The sequence below is a fragment of the Heptranchias perlo genome, chromosome 9 (assembly GCF_035084215.1).
Source record: "Heptranchias perlo isolate sHepPer1 chromosome 9, sHepPer1.hap1, whole genome shotgun sequence".
NCBI classification, from domain to species: domain Eukaryota; kingdom Metazoa; phylum Chordata; class Chondrichthyes; order Hexanchiformes; family Hexanchidae; genus Heptranchias; species Heptranchias perlo.
In genome coordinates this window covers 61004522-61026378 of record NC_090333.1, presented here as the reverse complement: position 1 = coordinate 61026378, position 21857 = coordinate 61004522, and the positions used below count along the sequence as shown (strand labels likewise).

The 21857-nt window shown below is 41.2% G+C and overlaps 1 protein-coding gene across 1 annotated transcript in view; it reads right to left on the bottom strand.

Moving 5' to 3' along the window:
- LOC137324915 (adhesion G-protein coupled receptor D2) overlaps nt 1-21857 on the bottom strand; it is a 257856-nt gene that overhangs the window by 178992 nt on the left and 57007 nt on the right. Inside the window, exons 17-19 of the mRNA XM_067989607.1 lie at nt 18902-19035; nt 16742-16857; nt 16105-16225 (exon numbers count right to left, since the gene is read on the bottom strand). Coding sequence (XP_067845708.1) covers nt 16105-16225; nt 16742-16857; nt 18902-19035 — 371 coding nt within the window. The remainder of the gene's footprint in view (nt 1-16104; nt 16226-16741; nt 16858-18901; nt 19036-21857) is intronic.

Genomic DNA, 21857 nt, shown 5'->3' with positions numbered 1-21857 from the left:
GTATTTAGCGTATGGCAAGATACGGTTGGTGTAGAGTATTCAGCGTATGGCAAGATACGGATGGAGTAGAGTATTCAGCGTATGGCAAGATACGGTTGGTGTCGAGTATTCAGCGTATGGCAAGATACGGTTGGAGTAGAGTATTCAGCGTTTCGCAAGATACGGTTGGAGTAGAGTATTCAGCGTATGGCAAGATACGGTTGGAGTAGAGTATTCAGCGTTTCGCAAGATACGGTTGGATTAGAGTATTCAGCGTATGGCAAGATACGGTTGGAGTAGAGTATTCAGCGTATGGCAAGATACGGTTGGAGGAGAGTATTCAGCGTTTCGCAAGATACGGTTGGATTAGAGTATTCAGCGTATGGCAAGATACGGTTGGAGTAGAGTATTCAGCTTATGGCAAGATACGGTTGGAGTAGAGTATTCAGCGTATGGCAAGATACGGTTGGAGTAGAGTATTCAGCATATTGCAAGATACGGTTGGAGTAGAGTATTCAGCGTATGGCAAGATACGGTTGGAGTAGAGTATTCAGCGTATAGCAAGATACGGTTGGAGTAGAGTATTCAGCGTATGGCAAGATACGGTTGGAGTAGAGTATTCAGCGTATGGCAAGATACGGTTGGAGTTGAGTATTCAGCGTCTGGCAAGATACGGATGGAGTAGAGTATTCAGCGTCTGGCAAGATACAGTTGGAGTAGAGTATTCAGCGTATGGCAAGATACGGTTGGTGTAGAGTATTCAGCTCATGGCAAGATACGGTTGGTGTAGAGTATTCAGCGTATGGCAAGATACGGTTGGAGTAGAGTATTCAGCGTCTCGCAAGATATGGTTGGAGTAGAGTATTCAGCTTATGGCAAGATACGGTTGGAGTAGAGTATTCAGCGTCTGGCAAGATACGGTTGGAGTAGAGTATTCAGCTTATGGCAAGATACGGTTGGAGTAGAGTATTCAGCTTATGGCAAGATACGGTTGGTGTAGAGTATTCAGCGTATGGCAAGATACGGTTGGAGTAGAGTATTTAGCGTATAGAAAGATACGGTTGGAGTAGAGTATTCAGCGTATGGCAAGATACGGTTGGAGTAGAGTATTCAGCGTATGGCAAGATACGGTTGGAGTAGAGTATTCAGCGTATGGCAAGATACGGTTGGTGTAGAGTATTCAGCGTATCGCAAGATACGGTTGGAGTAGAGTATTCAGCGTATGGCAAGATACGGTTGGAGTAGAGTATTCAGCGTATGGCAAGATACGGTTGGTGTAGAGTATTCAGCGTATCGCAAGATACGGTTGGAGTAGAGTATTCAGCGTATGGCAAGATACGGTTGGAGTAGAGTATTCAGCGTATGGCAAGATACGGATGGAGTAGAGTATTCAGCGTATGGCAAGATACGGTTGGTGTAGAGTATTCAGCGTATGGCAAGATACAGTTGGAGTAGAGTATTCAGCGTATGGCAAGATACGGTTGGAGTAGAGTATTCAGCATATAGCAAGATACGGTTGGAGTAGAGTATTCAGCGTACAGCAAGATACGGTTGGAGTAGAGTATTCAGCGTATGGCAAGATACGGTTGGAGTAGAGTATTCAGCGTATGGCAAGATACGGTTGGAGTAGAGTATTCAGCGTACAGCAAGATACGGTTGGAGTAGAGTATTCAGCGTATACCAAGATACGGTTGGAGTAGAGTACTCAGTGTATGGCAAGATACGGTTGGAGTAGAGTATTCAGCGTACAGCAAGATACGGTTGGAGTAGAGTATTCAGCGTATGGCAAGATCCGGTTGGAGTAGAGTATTCAGCGTATCGCAAGATACGGTTGGAGTAGAGTATTCAGCATTTGGCAAGATACAGTTGGAGTAGAGTATTCAGCGTATAGCAAGATATGGTTGGCGTAGAGTATTCAGCGTATGGCAAGATACGGTTGGTGTAGAGTATTCAGCGTATAGCAAGATACGGTTGGAGTAGAGTATTCAGCGTATGGCAAGATACGGTTGGAGTAGAGTATTCAGCGTATGGCAAGATACAGTTGGAGTAGAGTATTCAGCGTATAGCAAGATACGGTTGGAGTAGAGTATTCAGCGTCTTGCAAGATACGGTTGGAGTCGAGTATTCAGCGTATGGCAAGATACGGTTGGAGTCGAGTATTCAGCGGAAAGCAAGATACGGTTGGAGTAGAGTATTCAGCGTATAGCAAGATACGGTTGGAGTAGAGTATTCAGCGTATAGCAAGATACAGTTGGAGTAGAGTATTCAGCGTATAGCAAGATACGGTTGGAGTAGAGTATTCAGCGTATGGCAAGATACAGTTGGAGTAGAGTATTCAGCGTATAGCAAGATACGGTTGGAGTAGAGTATTCAGCGTATAGCAAGATACGTTTGGAGTAGAGTATTCAGCGTATAGCAAGATACAGTTGGAGTGGAGTATTCAGCGTATAGCAAGATACGGTTGGAGTAGAGTATTCAGCGTATAGCAAGATACGGTTGGAGTAGAGTATTCAGCGTCTAGCAAGATACGGTTGGAGTAGAGTATTCAGCGTTTTGCAAGATACGGTTGGAGTGGAGTATTCAGCGTTTTGCAAGATACGGTTGGAGTAGAGTATTCAGCGTTTTGCAAGATACGGTTGGAGTAGAGTATTCAGCGTTTTGCAAGATACGGTTGGAGTAGAGTATTCAGCGTTTTGCAAGATACGGTTGGAGTAGAGAATTCAGCGTATAGCAAGATACGGTTGGAGTAGATTATTCAGCGTATAGCAAGATACGGTTGGAGTAGAGTATTCAGTGTATAGCAAGATACGGTTGGAGTAGAGAATTCAGCATATAGCAAGATACGGTTGGAGTAGAGTATTCAGCGTTTTGCAAGATACGGTTGGAGTAGAGAATTCAGCATATAGCAAGATACGGTTGGAGTCGAGTATTCAGCGTATAGCAAGATACGGTTGGAGTAGAGTATTCAGCGTATTGCAAGATACGGTTGGAGTAGAGAATTCAGCATATCGCAAGATACGGTTGGAGTAGAGTATTCAGCGTTTTCCAAGATACGGTTGGAGTAGAGTATTCAGCGTATCGCAAGATACGGTTGGAGTAGAGTATTCAGCGTATAGCAAGATACGGTTGGAGTAGAGTATTCAGCGTATAGCAAGATACGGTTGGAGTAGAGTATTCAGCGTATAGCAAGATACGGTTGGAGTAGAGTATTCAGTGTATAGCAAGATACTGTTGGAGTAGAGAATTCAGCATATAGCAAGATACGGTTGGAGTAGAGTATTCAGCGTTTTGCAAGATACGGTTGGAGTAGAGAATTCAGCATATAGCAAGATACGGTTGGAGTAGAGTATTCAGCGTATAGCAAGATACGGTTGGAGTAGAGAATTCAGCATATAGCAAGATACGGTTGGAGTAGAGTATTCAGCGTATAGCAAGATACGGTTGGAGTAGAGTATTCAGCGTTTTGCAAGATACGGTTGGAGTAGAGTATTCAGCGTATGGCAAGATACGGTTGGAGTAGAGTATTCAGCATTTTGCAAGATACGGTTGGAGTGGAGTATTCAGTGTTTGGCAAGATACGGTTGGTGTCGAGTATTCAGCGTATGGCAAGATACGGTTGGAGTAGAGTATTCAGCGTTTTGCAAGATACGGTTGGAGTAGAGTATTCAGCGTATCGCAAGATACGGTTGGAGTAGAGTATTCAGCGTATAGCAAGATACGGTTGGAGTAGAGTATTCAGCGTATAGCAAGATACGGTTGGAGTCGAGTATTCAGCGTATAGCAAGATACGGTTGGAGTAGAGTATTCAGCGTATGGCAAGATACGGTTGGAGTAGAGTATTCAGCGTTTTGCAAGATACGGTTGGAGTCGAGAATTCAGCATATAGCAAGATACGGTTGGAGTAGAGTATTCAGCGTATAGCAAGATACGGTTGGAGTAGAGTATTCAGCGTTTTGGAAGATACGGTTGGAGTAGAGTATTCAGCATATAGCAAGATACGGTTGGAGTAGAGTATTCAGTGTTTAGCAAGATACGGTTGGAGTAGAGTATTCAGCGTATGGCAAGATACGGTTGGAGTAGAGTATTCAGCATTTTGCAAGATACGGTTGGAGTAGAGTATTCAGTGTTTAGCAAGATACGGTTGGTGTCGAGTATTCAGCGTATGGCAAGATACGGTTGGAGTAGAGTATTCAGCGTTTTGCAAGATACGGTTGGAGTAGAGAATTCAGCATATCGCAAGATACGGTTGGAGTAGAGTATTCAGCGTTTTGCAAGATACGGTTGGAGTAGAGTATTCAGCGTTTAGCAAGATACGGTTGGTGTCGAGTATTCAGCGTATGGCAAGATACGGTTGGAGTAGAGTATTCAGCGTTTAGCAAGATACGGTTGGTGTCGAGTATTCAGCGTATGGCAAGATACGGTTGGAGTAGAGTATTCAGCGTTTTGCAAGATACGGTTGGAGTAGAGAATTCAGCATATCGCAAGATACGGTTGGAGTAGAGTATTCAGCGTATCGCAAGATACGGTTGGAGTAGAGTATTCAGCGTATCGCAAGATACGGTTGGAGTAGAGTATTCAGCGTATACCAAGATACGGTCAGAGTAGAGTATTCAGCGTATGGCAAGATACGGTTGGAGTAGAGTATTTAGCGTATGGCAAGATATGGTTGGAGTAGAGTATTCAGCATATACCAAGGTATGGTCAGAGTAGTGTATTCAGCGTTTCGCAAGATACAGTTGGAGTAGTGTATTTAGCGTATAGCAAGTTACAGTTGGTGTCGAGTATTCAGCATTTACCAAGATACGGTCAGAGTAGTGTATTCAGTAAACAGTTACCTGCAGCTGGGGGAAATACAAGCAGAAATATTTCATCAATAAAAATGAATGCAGTGATTGGCGATATCAAATGATCTTGTATCTGCTTCTTCTATTTCCTTTTTAAAAAGTAAAAAGCTAGGATTAAAAACATTTTTTGACACTTTGGCTTGAAATGATTAAAACTTCCAAGCTTACAATGATCTAAGCTGTATCAACAATGAGCAAAGCAATTTAGAAAGCCTGAAGGCTGGGAGTAAAATTCAGCTGCACCCCATCTGAAACTGATTCCAAAACTTCAGAATGCCCCGTGCCAAAAAAAAGTCAATCATTAGGATTATTTAAGTGGAATCAATTGCACAGTGCTACCAATTTGCAATATCCAGAAGTTCCAATATAGTTCCACAGTGGGGAAATACAGAGTTTCAACTAAACAACGAGGGTCAGATCAACTGAGTGATGATGTTTGTTGGATTATCTGACATTCACCAATAAAATCATTCCTGCTATTGACAAAACAAGAGATTTTAAAATTTGCTTTCAACCTAAACGGCAATCCTGTTTCAGAGCTCAATACCTCTAATTATTAGTTTGATGGAATCCACACTCTGAACAAAAGAACTATCAGTCGATGTCAAAGTTACTAAATGGTATGTAATAATTTCTCAAAATTCAGGCACCTGGAAGTTACATTAGATGCTCAAATCCATTAGAAACACAACTACAAATGTAAAATACATAAACCAGCAGTCTCTTTCTGGCATAACCCACTTGAGAAAGGACAAAAATGCATCCATTTTAAATACTTTCAATTTAACATGAGGAATTATTGGCTCATGTAACATTCCCAGTGTCTTCAATATATTCTTCGTATGTAGTTTTGAAAACAAAAACACATTAACCATGGCCATTACAGTCCTTGCACTGTTCAGCAATGATATACCTCTGTCATATCAGGGATTGTAGTTCTGTGGAATTCGCAGGCAGATTCGAGAAAAGTCTGTGATTCATATTAACCATGTCCCACCAAATCAGCCAGAAACACATGTTGAAATAAATGGGATTTCTAGCAGGAAAAGGTTAAAAGAACTGTATAAGCTCATTGCCATATTTCTCCTTTTCATGTACACAGCAAGCAAATTCGTAAAATATATAAACTACAAGCTTATATTTCACTTAAAGCTTAAGTAATTTTTCCAGTTGTTATTTAATAAGCTCTAAAGGAATGGACTGACAACTTGGAGTAAAAACATTTTAGAATCCTCGACTGAAAATGGATCAAAAGCAAATACAAAAATCCAAATAGAGGCAGAAGGAAAATAAACAAAGCAATTATATAATCCCCAAATATTGCATTGGAATATATTATAGGCAGTGAGTATCCTGGAAAAAAAAGAGTAATATTGCCAGTCTTGCCCAGTTATCCAATCTCACACAGCAATACTTTCAACTTCAGGCAACAGAGAAATGAAACACCATAATAGCAAGAAACCCTTCTTGAGTAAATGTTAACAGATCTGTCTAAGTGGAATGAAGTTCAGTAATCCAATCTGGGTGTTCCAGAGAGCAATCAGAATCTGCCCTCGACTGGATTACTGCTTTGTAGTAATTCATCTGTAGGTATCCATTATCCCCTACAAAACATCCACTATCCATGCAGTGCTGATAATGGGTTCTGTAACAATTAGGAAGGTCACAGCCACTCACTAGATGATTCCACTAAAGCTTGCAAATAAATTGTTTTATTGTTCAAAGTCTCAATTTTTACTACTGAACAGCTGAGTTCTACAATAAATTATTAGTCATATTGGTAAGAACCCACAGATGATTAACAGCCGGAATGAATGCACCTGAATTTTATATTAATTTATTTCGGCTTTGCAGTGTAATCCCTCCCTAAATGCAATGCACACTACAGGGTAGAAATTACTTCTCCAATGTTATCTTACAAATGCTTGATGCGCTTGTACTAAATAACTCTCCCCGCTATTTTAACAGAAGCATTAGCCCATGTTCCTAAATCAACATCGCTGACAGGAATGTGAGTAACCATTTAGTTGCTGGTCTTGTTATTTTGCCAATCTATTCCCCACTCCCATCACTTCCATCTCAAAAAATTTCCGAAAGAAGAAAAAAAATCTGTTGCAAGTCAAAACTCCCAAAATAAAAGCTGTAACCTGATCTCTTGTGAAACCTCAAGGTTTATAAAGACTAGAGCCAAACAATGAAGGTCATGCTGCCATCTGGTGGCAGGTATTGGGAAGTGAGTAGTCTCCCAGAACCGTTACAGTTGCTGACTTGCTGCTTTGAAACATACATGTCTTCATACATTAAGAGATGTAGTGATTAGAGGGAGCTGATTAATCATCCCTGGGAATCAATTACTGGTCTAGTTATTGCTTTTGCAACCTTTAGCACCTTGCGATTGTGTGTGTGTTTGTGATCATTAATTGGAGATTTTTCAATTAAGTAAATTTTAATTTACTTTTTGTTTTATGATTTATGCACCTGTATCGATTTGTTTGTAAACCCACAATATTTTTTTTTGCTTTCTGAAGCACAAGGCTGCTGTGAACCAGCCTTGGCTAGGTCAGGATGGCCATTTACTGACCAAATTTTTCACTCTACAAATAAGCTATAAATAAATTTGATGTGATAAATTCCCATAGTTCCCATCTGCAAACCATAGATCACCATTCAACATTAATTTCTTGCAAGAAAGCACCACAGCTGACAAACAAAACCCATCCCCACACACACACGTCTGACAATACTGTAAGAGATATTCAGGACCACATGACAAAATACAAGAAGACATTAATAAACTTGCAGAATGGGTGTGTAATTGGCAAATGAATTTCAATATAGACAAGTGTGAGGTGGTGCATTTTGGTAGGAAGAATAAGGGGGCCACGTACTCCTTGGATAATAAGAGTCTAAATGGGGTAGAAGAGCAGAGGGATCTGGGAATACAGATACACAAATCACTAAAAGTAGCAACGCAGGTTAATAAGGCCATAAAAACAGCAAACCAAGCACTGTGGTTCATTTCTAGAGGGATAGAATTGAAAAGCAGAGAAGTTATGTTAAACTTGTAAAGAATCTTGGTTAGACCACACTTGGGAGTACTGTGAGCATTTCTGGTCTCCATATTATAAAAAGGATATAGAGGCACTGGAGAAGGTACAAAAAAGATTTACTAGAACTGAGAGGTTATACAGATCAGGAAAGATTGAACAGGTTGGGGTTCTTTTCTCTAGAAAAGAGAAGACTGAGGGGTGACCTCATAGAGTTCTTTAAGATTATGAAAGGGTTTGATAGAGTAGATGTAGAGAAGATGTTTCCACTTGTGGGGGAGACCAGAACTAGGTGCCATAAATATAAGATAGTCACTAATAAACTCAATAGGGAGTTCAGGAGAAATTTCTTTACCCAGAGAGTGGTCAGAATGTGGAACTCGCTACCACAAGGAGTAGTTACAATATAACTCTATGTAAAAGAGATTTTCCTCATTGCATAATACACAGTTGGTATGTCTAATACATTCCAATGGACCGAAAAATATTAGACAATTGAACCTTACTTGCCCTGGTACTCAATCATCAGCAAAGTGATGGAAGGTGTCATCGACAGTGCTATCAAGCGGCACTTACTCACCAATAACCTGCTCACCGATGCTCAGTTTGGGTTCCGCCAGGACCACTCGGCTCCAGACCTCATTACAGCCTTGGTCCAAACATGGACAAAAGAGCTGAATTCCAGAGGTGAGATGAGAGTGACTGCCCTTGATATCAAGACAGCATTTGACCGAATGTGGCACCAAGGAGCCCTAGCAAAATTGAAGTCAATGGGAATCAGGGGGAAAACTCTCCAGTGGCTGGAGTCATACAAAGCACAAAAGGAAGATGGTAGTGGTTGTTGGACGCCAATCATCTCAGCCCCAGGACATTGCTGCAGGAGTTCCTCAGGGCAGTGTCCTAGGCGCAACTATCTTCAGCTGCTTCATCAATGACCTTCCCTCCATCATAAAGTCAGAAATGGGGATGTTCGCTGATGATTGCACAGTGTTCTGTTCCATTCGCAACCCCTCAGATAATGAAGCAGTCCGTGCCCGCATGCAGCAAGACCTGGACAACATCCAGGCTTGGGCTCGTAAGTAGCAAGTAATATTCGTGGCAGACAAGTGCCAGGCAATGACCATCTCCAACAAGAGAGAGTCTAACCACCTCCCCTTGACATTCAACGGCATTATCATCGCCGAATCCCCCACCATCAACATCCTGGGGGTCACCATTGACCAGAAACTTAACTGGACCAGCCATATAAATACTGTGGCTACAAGAGCAGGTCAGAGGCTGGGTATTCTGTGGCAAGTGACTCACCTCCTGACTCCCCAAAGCCTTTCCACCATCTACAAGGCACAAGTCAGGAGTGTGATGGAATACTCTCCACTTGCCTGGATGAGTGCAGCTCCAACAACACTCAAGAAGCTCGACACCATCCAGAACAAAGCAGCCTGCTTGATTGGCACCCCATCCACCACCCTAAACATTCACTCGCTTCACCACCGGCGCACTGTGGCTGCAGTGTGCACCATCCACAGGATGCACTGCAGCAACTCGCCAAGGCTTCTTCGACAGCCTCCCAAACCCGCAATCTCTACCACCTAGAAGGACAAGAGCAGCAGGTACATAGGAACAACACCACCTGCACGTTCCCCTCCAAGTCACACACCATCCCGACTTGGAAATATATCGCCGTTCCTTCATCGTTGCTGGGTCAAAATCCTGGAACTCCCTTCCTAACAGCACTGTGGGAGAACCTTCACCACACGGACTGCAGCGGTTCAAGAAGGCGGTTCACCACCACCTTCTCAAAGGCAATTAGGGATGGGCAATAAATGCTGGCCCCGCCAGCGACGCCCACATCCCATGAACGAATTTTTTTAAAAGTCACTATCTTATTGCTCTTTTTGGTACAATTAGCATCTTAGATTCCATATTTTCTTTTCATTTGCACTGTGCACCTTGTGAAACCTACAGTAGCCTGTCTGTTTGATCTCTGAGCTTATGGTTTTTCCTTTGAGAAATAAGAATTTTACTTATTAACCAGAACCAACTGATGAATTATAGCTCTTACTTTCCTTGATTTATTTTGGGATATTCCCAGTATTGTGGTACCCTTTGCATCAAAAGTGGTGCATTTGAACATTTACATCTGAGTTCATCAGATACAAAAAAAATGTTGTGTAATGAAACATCTATCCACTCTCAGGTAGCTGCACATGAATGGATCAAAAAGTGGGAACCCCTCATTGTTCAACAGAGCCACAGTTAAAGAGTCGCTGTCCAGAAATGTCTTGCACGTATTTTACCAAATTTGCAATACTGCCCGGCCATTGGAGTGTGATGATTATGTTGTCGCCAGTTATTCCTGTCCCATTCCATTTTTGAAACTTCAATGAAAGTATATAAAACTGCATCGTAGTAGAGCAGCACTAATGGAGATTGCCACACAGGAAAGCGACTGTGGGTTTGATTTCCCCCTGCTCTTAGGTTCCCATCTCAGCCTCATCAATGAGAGGAGACACTGAGCAGAAGCCAGAGGTCTTCCAACAATGACCAGGATTAAACGAGTAGAGTGACGTCCACTGCCAGACTGCGGTTCACTCACCGCCAAACAGCCAGCTGAAGAACTGCATAAGCGGTAGCGCAGGAGCAGTCCAATCACCAACTCTCTCAGCTCGGAGAGATGCGAATACGTGTAGGGGGAGAAAGAGAGGGTTTTCATAGATCTTATTTACCTTAGAGGGGGTGCACTGAAGATTCACTAGATTGATTTCTGGGATGAGAGGGTTGTCCAATGAGGAGAGATTGAGTAGAAATGGGCCTATATTCTCTGGAGTTTAGAAGAATGAGAGGTGATTTCATTGAAATGTATACAATTCTTAGAGGGTTAGACAGGGTAGATGCTGAGAGGCTGTTTCCCCTGGCTGGAGAATCTAAAACTAGGGGTCATAGTCTCAGGATAAGGGGTCGGCCATTTGGGACCGAGATGAGGAAAAATGTCTTCACTCAGAGGGTTGTGAATCTTTGGAATTCTCTACCCCAGAGGGCTGTGGGTGCTCATTGAGTGTATTCAAGACTGAGATCGATGGATTTTTGGACACCAAGGGAATTAAGGCATAAGGGAATAGGGTGGGAAAGTGTAGTTGAGTTGGAAGATTAGCCATGATCTGATTGAACGGCAGAGCAGGCTTGAGGGGCCACGTGGCCTACTCCTGCTCCTATTTCTTATGTTCTTGTGACAGCAAAAAGAAAAAAATCTTCAAACTGCAGCAAATACAGCATCGACTGCAGTTTGGATTATGCTTCAACAGCCATCATGAGTGGACTTTGAGATGGGCTGCTGCTGACTGAGCCAGAAAGTTTCACCAATTGCAGAAACTTAGGAACTAAAGCCCTTTTAAAAACGCAAGTCGACTGCCGCTGTCTGCGTGTGAATGAATTATGATGGGTCAAGCTGGTTGCTGCAGCACTGATGTTCCAACATCAAAGCACAGACGTGCTGATTTTCAGGCGGCCAGTGGCAATTTAAATATTCCAGTGAAATTCATATTTTATTGCAGTATTGATCCTGGGTGTTACAAATCTACTGAAAAAGTTTACGTTACCATTTTCAATTATTACAAAATCGTAACAATAAATGAAAACTGATTCAGCAACAAGAACACATAAAAATTTATTGCCTGTAAATTTGCTTTGCTTCCACTATCTGTTTGCAGGAGCTTGAATATAACGTATTACACGCATGAACATCTAGTACAACTAACAACAGACATAAATTCAGGTACCAGTTGAATTTCACTTAATTACCCTGTAGGGAGTTTGTTGGTATTCTCCAGTCAGGAGTGCAGCATGGTAAACCAAATATTTCTTTGCAGAATTAACCTTGGGAGCCAATTTAGCAGAAGAACGGAAACAGTATCATGTACATAAGTCAACAGGTGCTTTAGAAACACTTTGATTCAGTATTAATTTCTTGCAAGAAAGCGCCACAGCTGACAAACAAAGCCCACCCCCACACACACACATCTGACAGTACTGTAAGAGATTTTCAGGACCACACGAGCATTCCAAGAGATTTTCCTCATTGCACAATACACAGTGGTATGTCTAATACATTCTAGTGGACCGAATTATGTTAGACAATTAAACCTTACTTGGCCCCTGGTATGAAGTCACTATTTTACTGCTTTTTTTTGGTACAAATAGAACCTTAGACTCCCTAATTTGTTTTCCTTAACACTGAGCACCTTGTGAAGTTTACCGTAGCCAGTCTGTCTGGTCTCTGAGCTCATTGAGAAATATGCTGTGTGACTGAGGGTTTTAACCCCTCACTTGCTGTTTTCAGCAATAAAAAATACAAGTTAAAAATTCAACACGGGCAAAAATCCACATTTTGTCACAGATTGATCCTTTCTGCTCAGAGAAGACTTCACCCTAATCTTTTTCTCTTCTTCCCCACTGTGTTCTTTTGAGGGGGAGAAAGTGCCAAAGGATTCTTAGTAAATTTTCATTCCACGGTGTGAATGGACACTCAAAACAGAAAAAATAAATCTGGTAATTTCAGTAATAATCTCATGCTTTGGCCATTTTATGTCATCAATACTGCTATAAAGGCAACTGCACATTTTTTGGTGTAGAATAGAATGGCTCCAAAACCAACACCAAATGATACGCTAATGCAGCTTTCACCATCACCCCCACTTATTGCAATATATAATATAGGGCACTGGCAAAGAGCGGCCACAATTAATGGCAGGTGAGTGAATTTATCTTTGCTTCTGAAAAACTGCTTTAAAGATTATGTTGTGATTGCTGTCCCTTTCTGATGCCACTTATTTTTCATTCTTTTCTTTAATTTTCCAAAAATGATCCAGTTAAGAAATAATAACATGACCAGAGGGGCTGATTTGACAAATGTGTAAAATTAAAAAGAAATTATGCGCAGCACAGCCACGATTTTCCATTAAGTGAGGCTGGCAGGAGAGACTCCTCGCAGGTGATGTGCATTCATAGAATCAGTCCTTTAGAACCCCGTGCCTGAGGGAACGAGAGCAGAATCCAGCCCCAAATGTTGAAGAAAAGTCTCTCTCTCTCTCTCTCTCTCTCAGATGGTGGTTGGATATAAGTGAAAAGAACCTGGACTGCCTCGCTCCAGTTCTGAATGAGCACGAATCCATAGCCTCCCAAAAACAAATGTCCCAAATTTCAGCACTAATTCTCATTAGATTAGCATCTCCCTCAACCAGGCCGTAAAGATGGCTAGTGTAGGAAATGGAAATATCACACTGGTACTGGAAAAGGAGCTCTTCTTAGGTGTGCTGAAGCAATGCAGAGGAAGAATTACCTGAATCTAACTTGTGCTACACCTAACCAGAATTCGGGAACTCGGCACAAAAAGTGGATACATTCACGTCCTTCACTTTGAAAGTACAAAGAAAAATAATATTTACTTTGAATCTGGTCTTAAGAAAGCATCTAACATTACAGTTGGGAAGACATTCACGTTTCTTACTGATGCCAAACATGGACAAAAGAGCTGAATTCCAGAGGTAAAGTGAGACTAACTACCTTTGACATCAAGGAAGCATTTGACCGAGTGTGGTACCAAGGAGCCCTAGTAAAATTGAAGTCAATGGGAATCAGGAGGAAAACTCTCCATTGGCTGGAGTCATACCTAGCACAAAGGAAGATGGTAATGGCTGTTGGAGGCCAATCATCTCAGCCCCAGGGCATCGCTGCAGGAGTTCCTCAGGGCAGTGTCCTAGGCCCAACCATCTTGAGCTGCTTCATCAATGACCTTCCCTCAGAAATGGGGATGTTAGCTGATGATTGCACAGTGTTCAGTTCCATTCGCAACATCTACCCTCAGATAATGAAGCAGTCCGTGCCCGCATTCAGCAAGACCTGGACCACATCCAGGCTTGGGCTGATAAGTGGTAAGTAACATTCATGCCACACAAGTGCCAGGCAATGACCATCGCCAACAAGAGAGAATCTAACCACCTCCCCTTGACGTTCAACGGTATTACAATCGCCGAATCCCCCACCATCAACATCCTGGGGGTCATCATTGACCAGAAACTTGAGCAGGTCAGAGGCTGGATATTCTGTGGCGAATGACTCACCTCCTAACTCCCCAAAGCCTTTCCACCATCTACAAAGCACAAGTCAGGAGTGTGATGGAATACTCTCCACTTGCCTGGATGAGTGCAGCTCCAACAACACTCAAGAAGCTCCAAACGATCCAAGATAAAGCAACCCACTTGATTGGCACCCCATCTACCACCCTAAACATTCACTCCCTTCACCACCGGCACACAGTGGCTGCAGTGTGTACCATCTACAGGATTCACTGCAGCAACTCGCCAAGGCTTCTTTGAAAGCACCTCCCAAACCTGCGATCTCGACCACCTAGAAGGACAAGGGCAGCAGGCGCATAGGAACGCCACCACCAGCACATTCCCCTCTAAGTCACACACCGTCCTGACTTGGAAATATATCGCCGTTCCTTCATTGTCGCCTGGTCAAAATCCTGGATCTCCCTACCTAACAACATGGTGAGAGTACCTTCACCATCCCGACTGCAGCGGTCCAAGGCAGCGGCTCGCCACCTGGGCAATTTTCAAGGCAGCGGCTCACCACCACCTTCTCAAGGACAATTAGGGTTGGGCAATAATTGCTGGCCTTGCCAGCGACATCCATATCCCATGAATGAATAAAAAAAAATCTGCAGATGCAGGTGTTCAGTACCTGCTGGTAGGTAGAGAGCACCTCTCATGCAGCCTAACCTGCCTGACATTCCTCTTTTGATTCTCCTCCTCTTCCAAACACTTCAGACGGGCAAATTCCTATTGAGAAACCCATTGGTATCAGCAATGATGCTGGAGGCAAAATTAAATTCAAATAATTGGCACAAAGGCTCATGAGAACCTTTAGTGCCAACAGAAAACCAATAAAGAATAACAGCCAAGAAATGGAGGAAACGCAGCTGACTTTTCCATGACCTTCTGTATACTTACTATTACCTAGCAACTCTGGACAGCCATTTCACATGGGTGTGATTACAAATGGATGTTGGGAAATGTTGGGGAAAAAATCCCACTTCCAGATCAATATTTAAATGAAGCTCCCACGTACTTCAGGTGGGCACTTGCTACACCAACATTCCCTGCCCACAGGAGGTTGCACATAAAATGGGTGAAGATCAGGTGTTATAATCAGGACGGACCTAAGAAGTCTGTCCAGTCAGAAAATTAATTTCATCCTGGTCTCAGCAGCAGCAGCAGCCGCCGGGAAATGAACTGGAAGAATTTGAAGTGTCCCTGGTGTTCTTGCTAGTTCCGTCATTTTTTTTTGCAGAAAGTAGTTTTTTTATTCCTACCAGAGATTGAGAGAGGGCTGATGTGTACAGACTGCAAATTGCCTGTTATACCCTTGGCGTATTACAGACTGGATTTAGAAGTGGGCAGGTCAAGATAGTTTTGGAGGAAATAAAGGGGGCAAAAGGAAAATAAATATTGTAGCTAAGCACAAAGCTGTCGATAAAGAGTGCCTACTGACCTACTTCAAATGTCACTGGTTTAAACAGACACTTGCTTGTACATGTACTAAAACACAGTCCAAATGTACAGTACTACTGCGCATGTCTTGGGAGTGACAATTATCATATAAACACTTGTCAGCGAAAATCTCAACACAACTGCATATAATTTAAACGTGTGTGCTTTCTGCCAAGTTTCCAGAAAAAAAAATCTGCTGCACAAGATAAGTCGAAAGCTTCACCCTGAAACGGAAATACTTCAGATCATGAGATTAGTCTCCCTGTTAACTGAAAAGCAGGTGTCAAAATATTACCTATGTTTTACTGCCAATCTGTGCAGAATTAATTTACATGCAAAATATGACAATTTAATCTTTGCCAGTCATGGAATGCTATTGAAAATAAAACGTCCCGTTCCTAGTTGAATATGAAAAGTTTCCGAATAAGGATTGCAGTTCAGAGAAAGGTCAAATATAAAAAGGCAGAGGTTCAGCTGGAAGTACAGACATTTAGAAAAGCAACAAGTTGGAAAAGAATCTAAGCATTTGTTTTCTTTTTTAGTTCCGTGTCCATTGAACAAATATACAGGCAACAATATCGCATTAATACGTTCACAATGATAAGCTCAGCGGAAACTGCTCATTACAGAACTCAAGAGCTGCTTGTTCTGGTAACCTGGATTTAGGAAGAGATTGTCACTTACCTGCAGGGAATTGAGTATCACGAAGATGTACGCCATTACAACAGAGAGTGGAACAAGGACTCCAGAGAGCCACGTGAGGCCCAGAATGGGCAAGAGCACCAGCACAGCTTTCACGGCAGCCCTACAACACAACACTGGCATCAGAATGAAGCAAATACTGCACATGGACTTGTGATAATGAGGCAAACCAAAACTCTCACTCCTCGCAGGCAACTAAATCGCCAGAGTAACAGAAAGAACTATTTCATGTAATTATAGTCATTTTAGAAGCAACATTGGTCCTATGGTCTGCATTGATTGTACTTTACCCAAATTGACTATATAAAGGGCAAACGAGAAAAGTGGGAAATGGTCACAAAACTTTGATAATGCTTTTTTTTAAAGTCAAATGCTAAAAAGAGGGTTCTGAAAAAGGGTGCAAGCCCGAAATGTTAACCATGGGTTCACTCCATGGAATTTGACTGAGCTTCTGCATGTTTCCAGCTCTGTCTGTTTTTGTTTCAGATTTCCAGCATTTGCAGTACTGTATGTTGCTTTTTATTTGGCAAAGAGCAGTTCATTTCTTCTCCTGAAGAGGAATGACAAACTGATTCAATACTGCCCTCTAGAGGACCGTTGCCTGTACAGCATTTCTCACCTAATCTGATCGTAGGCTTGCTCTATGGGACTGCTGTTAACGGCAAGCATGATTGCACGTCGCTTGGCAGTTGACATGGTGATCAGCACAACTCGCGTAAGCACAAACATATTCACCTGTGCAGCAAAGAAATGATGATTGGATTTTGTTATGAAGTCATTTAAAAAAGTTAATGCAAATATACTCCAGCAGTACCTTTTTTCAGCTAAGATACATATACTGAAAAATTTATTACGGAATTCTAAATTAATAAACTTTTTAAAAGACTAGTGGATGTCCTATAGCATTGCTTTCTATAAGTCTGAGGATATGCTATTTTTGTAATGTTAACCCACAAAGAACTATTTCCCTCCTTCTCCCAGCATAGCTACAGATGATAAAAGGGAGTAATATTAATTAAAAGTGGTGCCGGAAAAAAACTGCTGGGAGAAACAGATACTAGTGGCAAGTGTGACGGGTTGAGGCTGAGGTTACATCAGTAAGGAAAGTATCATGGCAGATGTGTCTCAGAAATTTTTATTTTGAGTTGGTAATTTTTTTTGTAGAATGTGATTGGTTGGCGTTAATCCAATCCAAATGAATAAATTTGTATGTCAGATACAAGAAAAAATGTAATATATAAGTAGGCTTTGCCAACTATCTTGGCTCAGATGTTAGCACACTCATCTTCGAGACAGAATGTTGTGGGTTCAATCCCCACTCCGGCATTTAAGCGCATAATTTCAGTGCAGTACTGAAGGAGTGTTGCATTGCCTCTCATTGAATGAGATGTTCTGGTGATTCAGATGGACCTAAAAGATCCCATAGCACTATTTGAAGAGGAGAAGGGAGTTCGTCCAGTGTTCGAGCCAAAATTCTTCTCTCAAACAATACCATCAAAAACAAATTAACTGGTCACGCATTACTTTAGTCTTGCTGCAAAACCTTGCTTTGCACAAAAATTGGCTGCCACATTTGCCCACATAACAACAGTGATAGCATTTCAAAAGTAACTCATTAGTTGCGAATCACTTTAGGATGCTCTGAGGGCCTGATAAGGTGCTATATAAATGCCAGCTCTTTCTTCTTCCTCAATTAGGAATAACGTTTTATATGTTCTGCATTTGCACATTCAAATCAGTATCACAATGAACAGTCAGAGAAAGAACCCACCCAGTATATACAGCCCAGCAGTGCATTTGCATGAACTGACCTACAAGTAACTGTAACTAGTAGGGTGTAACAGGTGTAGACAAAGCCAGACAAACCACATGTATCTTAGAACTCTTAGAAGTTAATCTAACTCAAACATTTTACACATCCCTCAGATGCTGTGCTGTTTAGTGTAACACATCTATCAAAGGGCATGTGTGCACCATACAGTTGTCCTCATATATCAATGCAAGATCTCTTCAACCTCGAATGGAGAAATGTATTCTGCAATGAATACCAAAGCCCAAGTGTGATACTGAAATTCACTGGGAAATGAAGGCGGAATGGAGATGAATCATTTTACAATTTTTGCTTATTCCCTCTTGAAGTGCAGAAAGGAAGGAAGGAAGGGTTTGCATTTTTATAGCACCTTTCATGATCTCAGGATGCCCCAAAGTGCTTCAAAGACAATGAAGTACTTTTTAAGTATCGTCACTATTGTAGTAGAGAAATGTGGCAGCCAATTTGCACATAGCAAAGTCCCACAAACAGCAATGAGATAGTGACCAGATAATCTGTTTTTTTTTGGTAAAGTTAGTTGATGGATAAAAGTTGGCCAGAAGACCAGGTGAACTCCCTGATCTTCTCCAAAAAGTGCCATCAGATCTTTTACATCTAACTGAGAGGGCAGACAGGGCCACAGTTTAACATTACATCCGAAAGACAACACTCCCTCAGTACTGAATGAATTGTCAGGCTAGATAATGTGCTCAAGTCCCAGAGTGGGGCTTGCACCTGTGACTGTCTGACTCAAGGGCAAGAGTGCTATCACTGAGCCAAGTGTGAATAGCCTCTGTTCAGTACATTGTGCACCGCTATCATACACCAGAAGAAAATTAGGAGAGGTCTTGATAAAGTAATGGTAAAGGTCTTGATAAACATTGCAAATGCCAACAAATACTTATTTACGGTGCATTAAAGGTTCTAGATTTGAAAGTTAATTGTTTCAAAACTTAACTGCATTCTTACCATAATAATGAAGATAACTGGTCCAACAAAGGCCCAAATTACTCCATTGTGAACATTCAACCAGCAGTATCTGTCTGCAATGTAGTTGTCATGTGCTGCTGCCAGTGTGATGGTTACTATTAGGACAGGGAGACCTAGAGTAGAAATGCAAGCAATCATTCCAAATAATGGCAGGCTTGAACAGATAGACAAGATAATGATAATTGGTCTGCACCAATTAAAATGGGCTGTCTCAAGTTCATAGTAATGTATTCTGTAATTATCATTTTGGCAGGTTTGTACTATCTGGATCTCCTTAACATTTTGATGAACATAGATGCTTATTTTTAAGAACACAAGGCAGAAAAAATATTTGGTCCATCGAGTCATGTCCAATTCTCCCCCCTCATGGATTCTATACCCACAATCAATGTCCAATTTTCCCCTCTCATGGATTTCATACCCACTTCCCATGTACAATTTCCCCCTCTCATGGATTCCATACCTATAATCCATGTACAATTCCACCCACCCACCCCCCGAACCTTTCATGGATTCTTAACCCGCAGACATGTCCAATTTTCCCTCTCATGGATTCTATGTCCACAATCCAAGTCCAATTTTTCTTCTCATAGTTTCGATGCCCACAGTCTTTGTCCAATTTTCCCTCTCATGGATTCTATACCCACAGTCCATGTACTATGTCGCCTATCATAGATTCTACCTAACTCATTCAATGTCCTGAAGGAGCCAAAGGAACTTATATAAAACCTTCAAGAAGGTGAAGTTTCTACGAAAATTCTTCCAACAACCCACGCTATTCAACTCTGAACAATTGAAATTGAACAAAGACCCAGGACCACAAATTCTACAGTTCCACAGAGAATTTGAGCATCAGCATCCATTTGTATCCCTAAAGCTTTCAATCCCATTCCTAACCAGATACTATCCAGCCTTTTTAAAGGAATTAATCAATATAGATTTAACTGCTATTACTCAGAATCTATTTCACATATCCAATAAAACAATTCTTCTATTCCCCAGTCTTACTAGAGTTTTGTATGTACTTCTTCCAGTTCTGCAATCGGTTTAACTTAAATGACCTGTTACATCTAGATTCCCCATGTCCCTCATCATTTTAAATGGATTATTACTCCTCTCCATTTTCTTTTCTCCAAGTTCAGGTCTGTGATCCTAGAACTTAGAATTCCAAGTCCTACAATTATCTCTGAACAGTCTCCAAAACATCAATATCCTTTTGCAAGTAGGGTGGCCAGAATTTGACAACTTTTTCCAAGTGTGGCCTTACCAATGAATTATACAGGATTGAATAGCTTGCTTTGACTTGGAACTAAATGCACTTGAGATGCACCAAGTACTTGATCAGTCCTATTAAAAACAGCTTGACACGACTGAATTAATTAATTCATTGTGTACCCATGTTTTAAATTGAATGTCCCAATCTGCATTACATTTATCCACGTTAAAATCCACCTTTACAATATTTCCCACATTTCAACAGTGACTACACTTCAAAAGTACTTAATTGACTGTAAAGTGCTTTGGGACATCCTGAGGTCATGAAAGGTACTATAGTAATGCAAGTTCTTTCTTTCTTCTTTCTTTCTATCCATCCGATATCCTTTTAACACACAACTGGTCCAGATCCATTCAGTTTTATCAATCTTCTTTACCCTTGCATGTAGCCATCAGCAAGCTTCATAATATTACAATGAGTTTGCTCCCCAATATTATTTATTATAATGCTCTAAATTCCAGAAAGATATTCAATTACAAAAGAGTGCCAGACTTAATGCACCTTAGATAAAAGTCAGCTTTAACCAGTATTTAGCTGTCTATAAATCATAGTTTATTTAACAAATGGATAATAAAATATTTATATGAAACTGTGATAAATGTAAGTACCATTTACAAGGAACAGGTTCAAAGCCCAGTTATTCCTTGTTCGTTTCTCTGCTACAAATTAATCTTAAAGGTAACTGCTGGTCATAGTCTAAAGTCTGATTATATGTAATTAAAAAGCTTATGCAAATATATCCTCACTATCTTCAGGAATAAGGCATTAATAGTCTTGTAATATCAAAATCATTATTTCCTCATTGTGAAATTAAAGGAAGTATGGATAATTTTTTTGACACAAGGACATGTAGTGCTATATATCTTACATGACTAACACTGGACCCCAATAACATGAACAAGAATGGTAACAATCCATGACACAATATGCATCGCGAGTATATACTTTCTTGTTATATTACGATCTGTTATATAAATATCTTAGAAACTATCAATAGAGCTTGCTGCAGTAGGAAGATTGCTATTTAACTGGTAGTATTCAGTATGTCTGATTATTATATACCCATGGCTTTTACATTTCCAAAATCATCGGTCATGGACAAACAAGCATTCTTAAAATTATGATCACCCAAATAGCTTGGATAAAAAAAACAATGACTCTAATGGTCATCTCGGCTGCAATGCTATTCCATGCCTGCACGTTGTGATTCTGAACGTAGTCACTCACTGTAATGTTATTCCTTGTCTACTCGTTGTGATTCTGAGTGCAGTCACTCACTGTAATATTATTCCATGTCTACTTGTGATTCTGAGCGCAGTCACTCACTGTAATGTTATTCCATGTCTACTCGTCATGATTCTGAGCGCAGTCACTCACTGTAATATTATTCCATGCCTGCACGTTGTGATTCTGAACGTAGTCACTCACTGTAATGTTATTCCTTGTCTACTCGTTGTGATTCTGAGTGCAGTCACTCACTGTAATATTATTCCATGTCTACTTGTGATTCTGAGCGCAGTCACTCACTGTAATGTTATTCCATGTCTACTCGTCATGATTCTGAGCGCAGTCACTCACTGTAATGTTATTCCATGTCTACTCGTCATGATTCTGAGCGCAGTCACTCACTGTAATGTTATTCCATGTCTGCTCGTCATG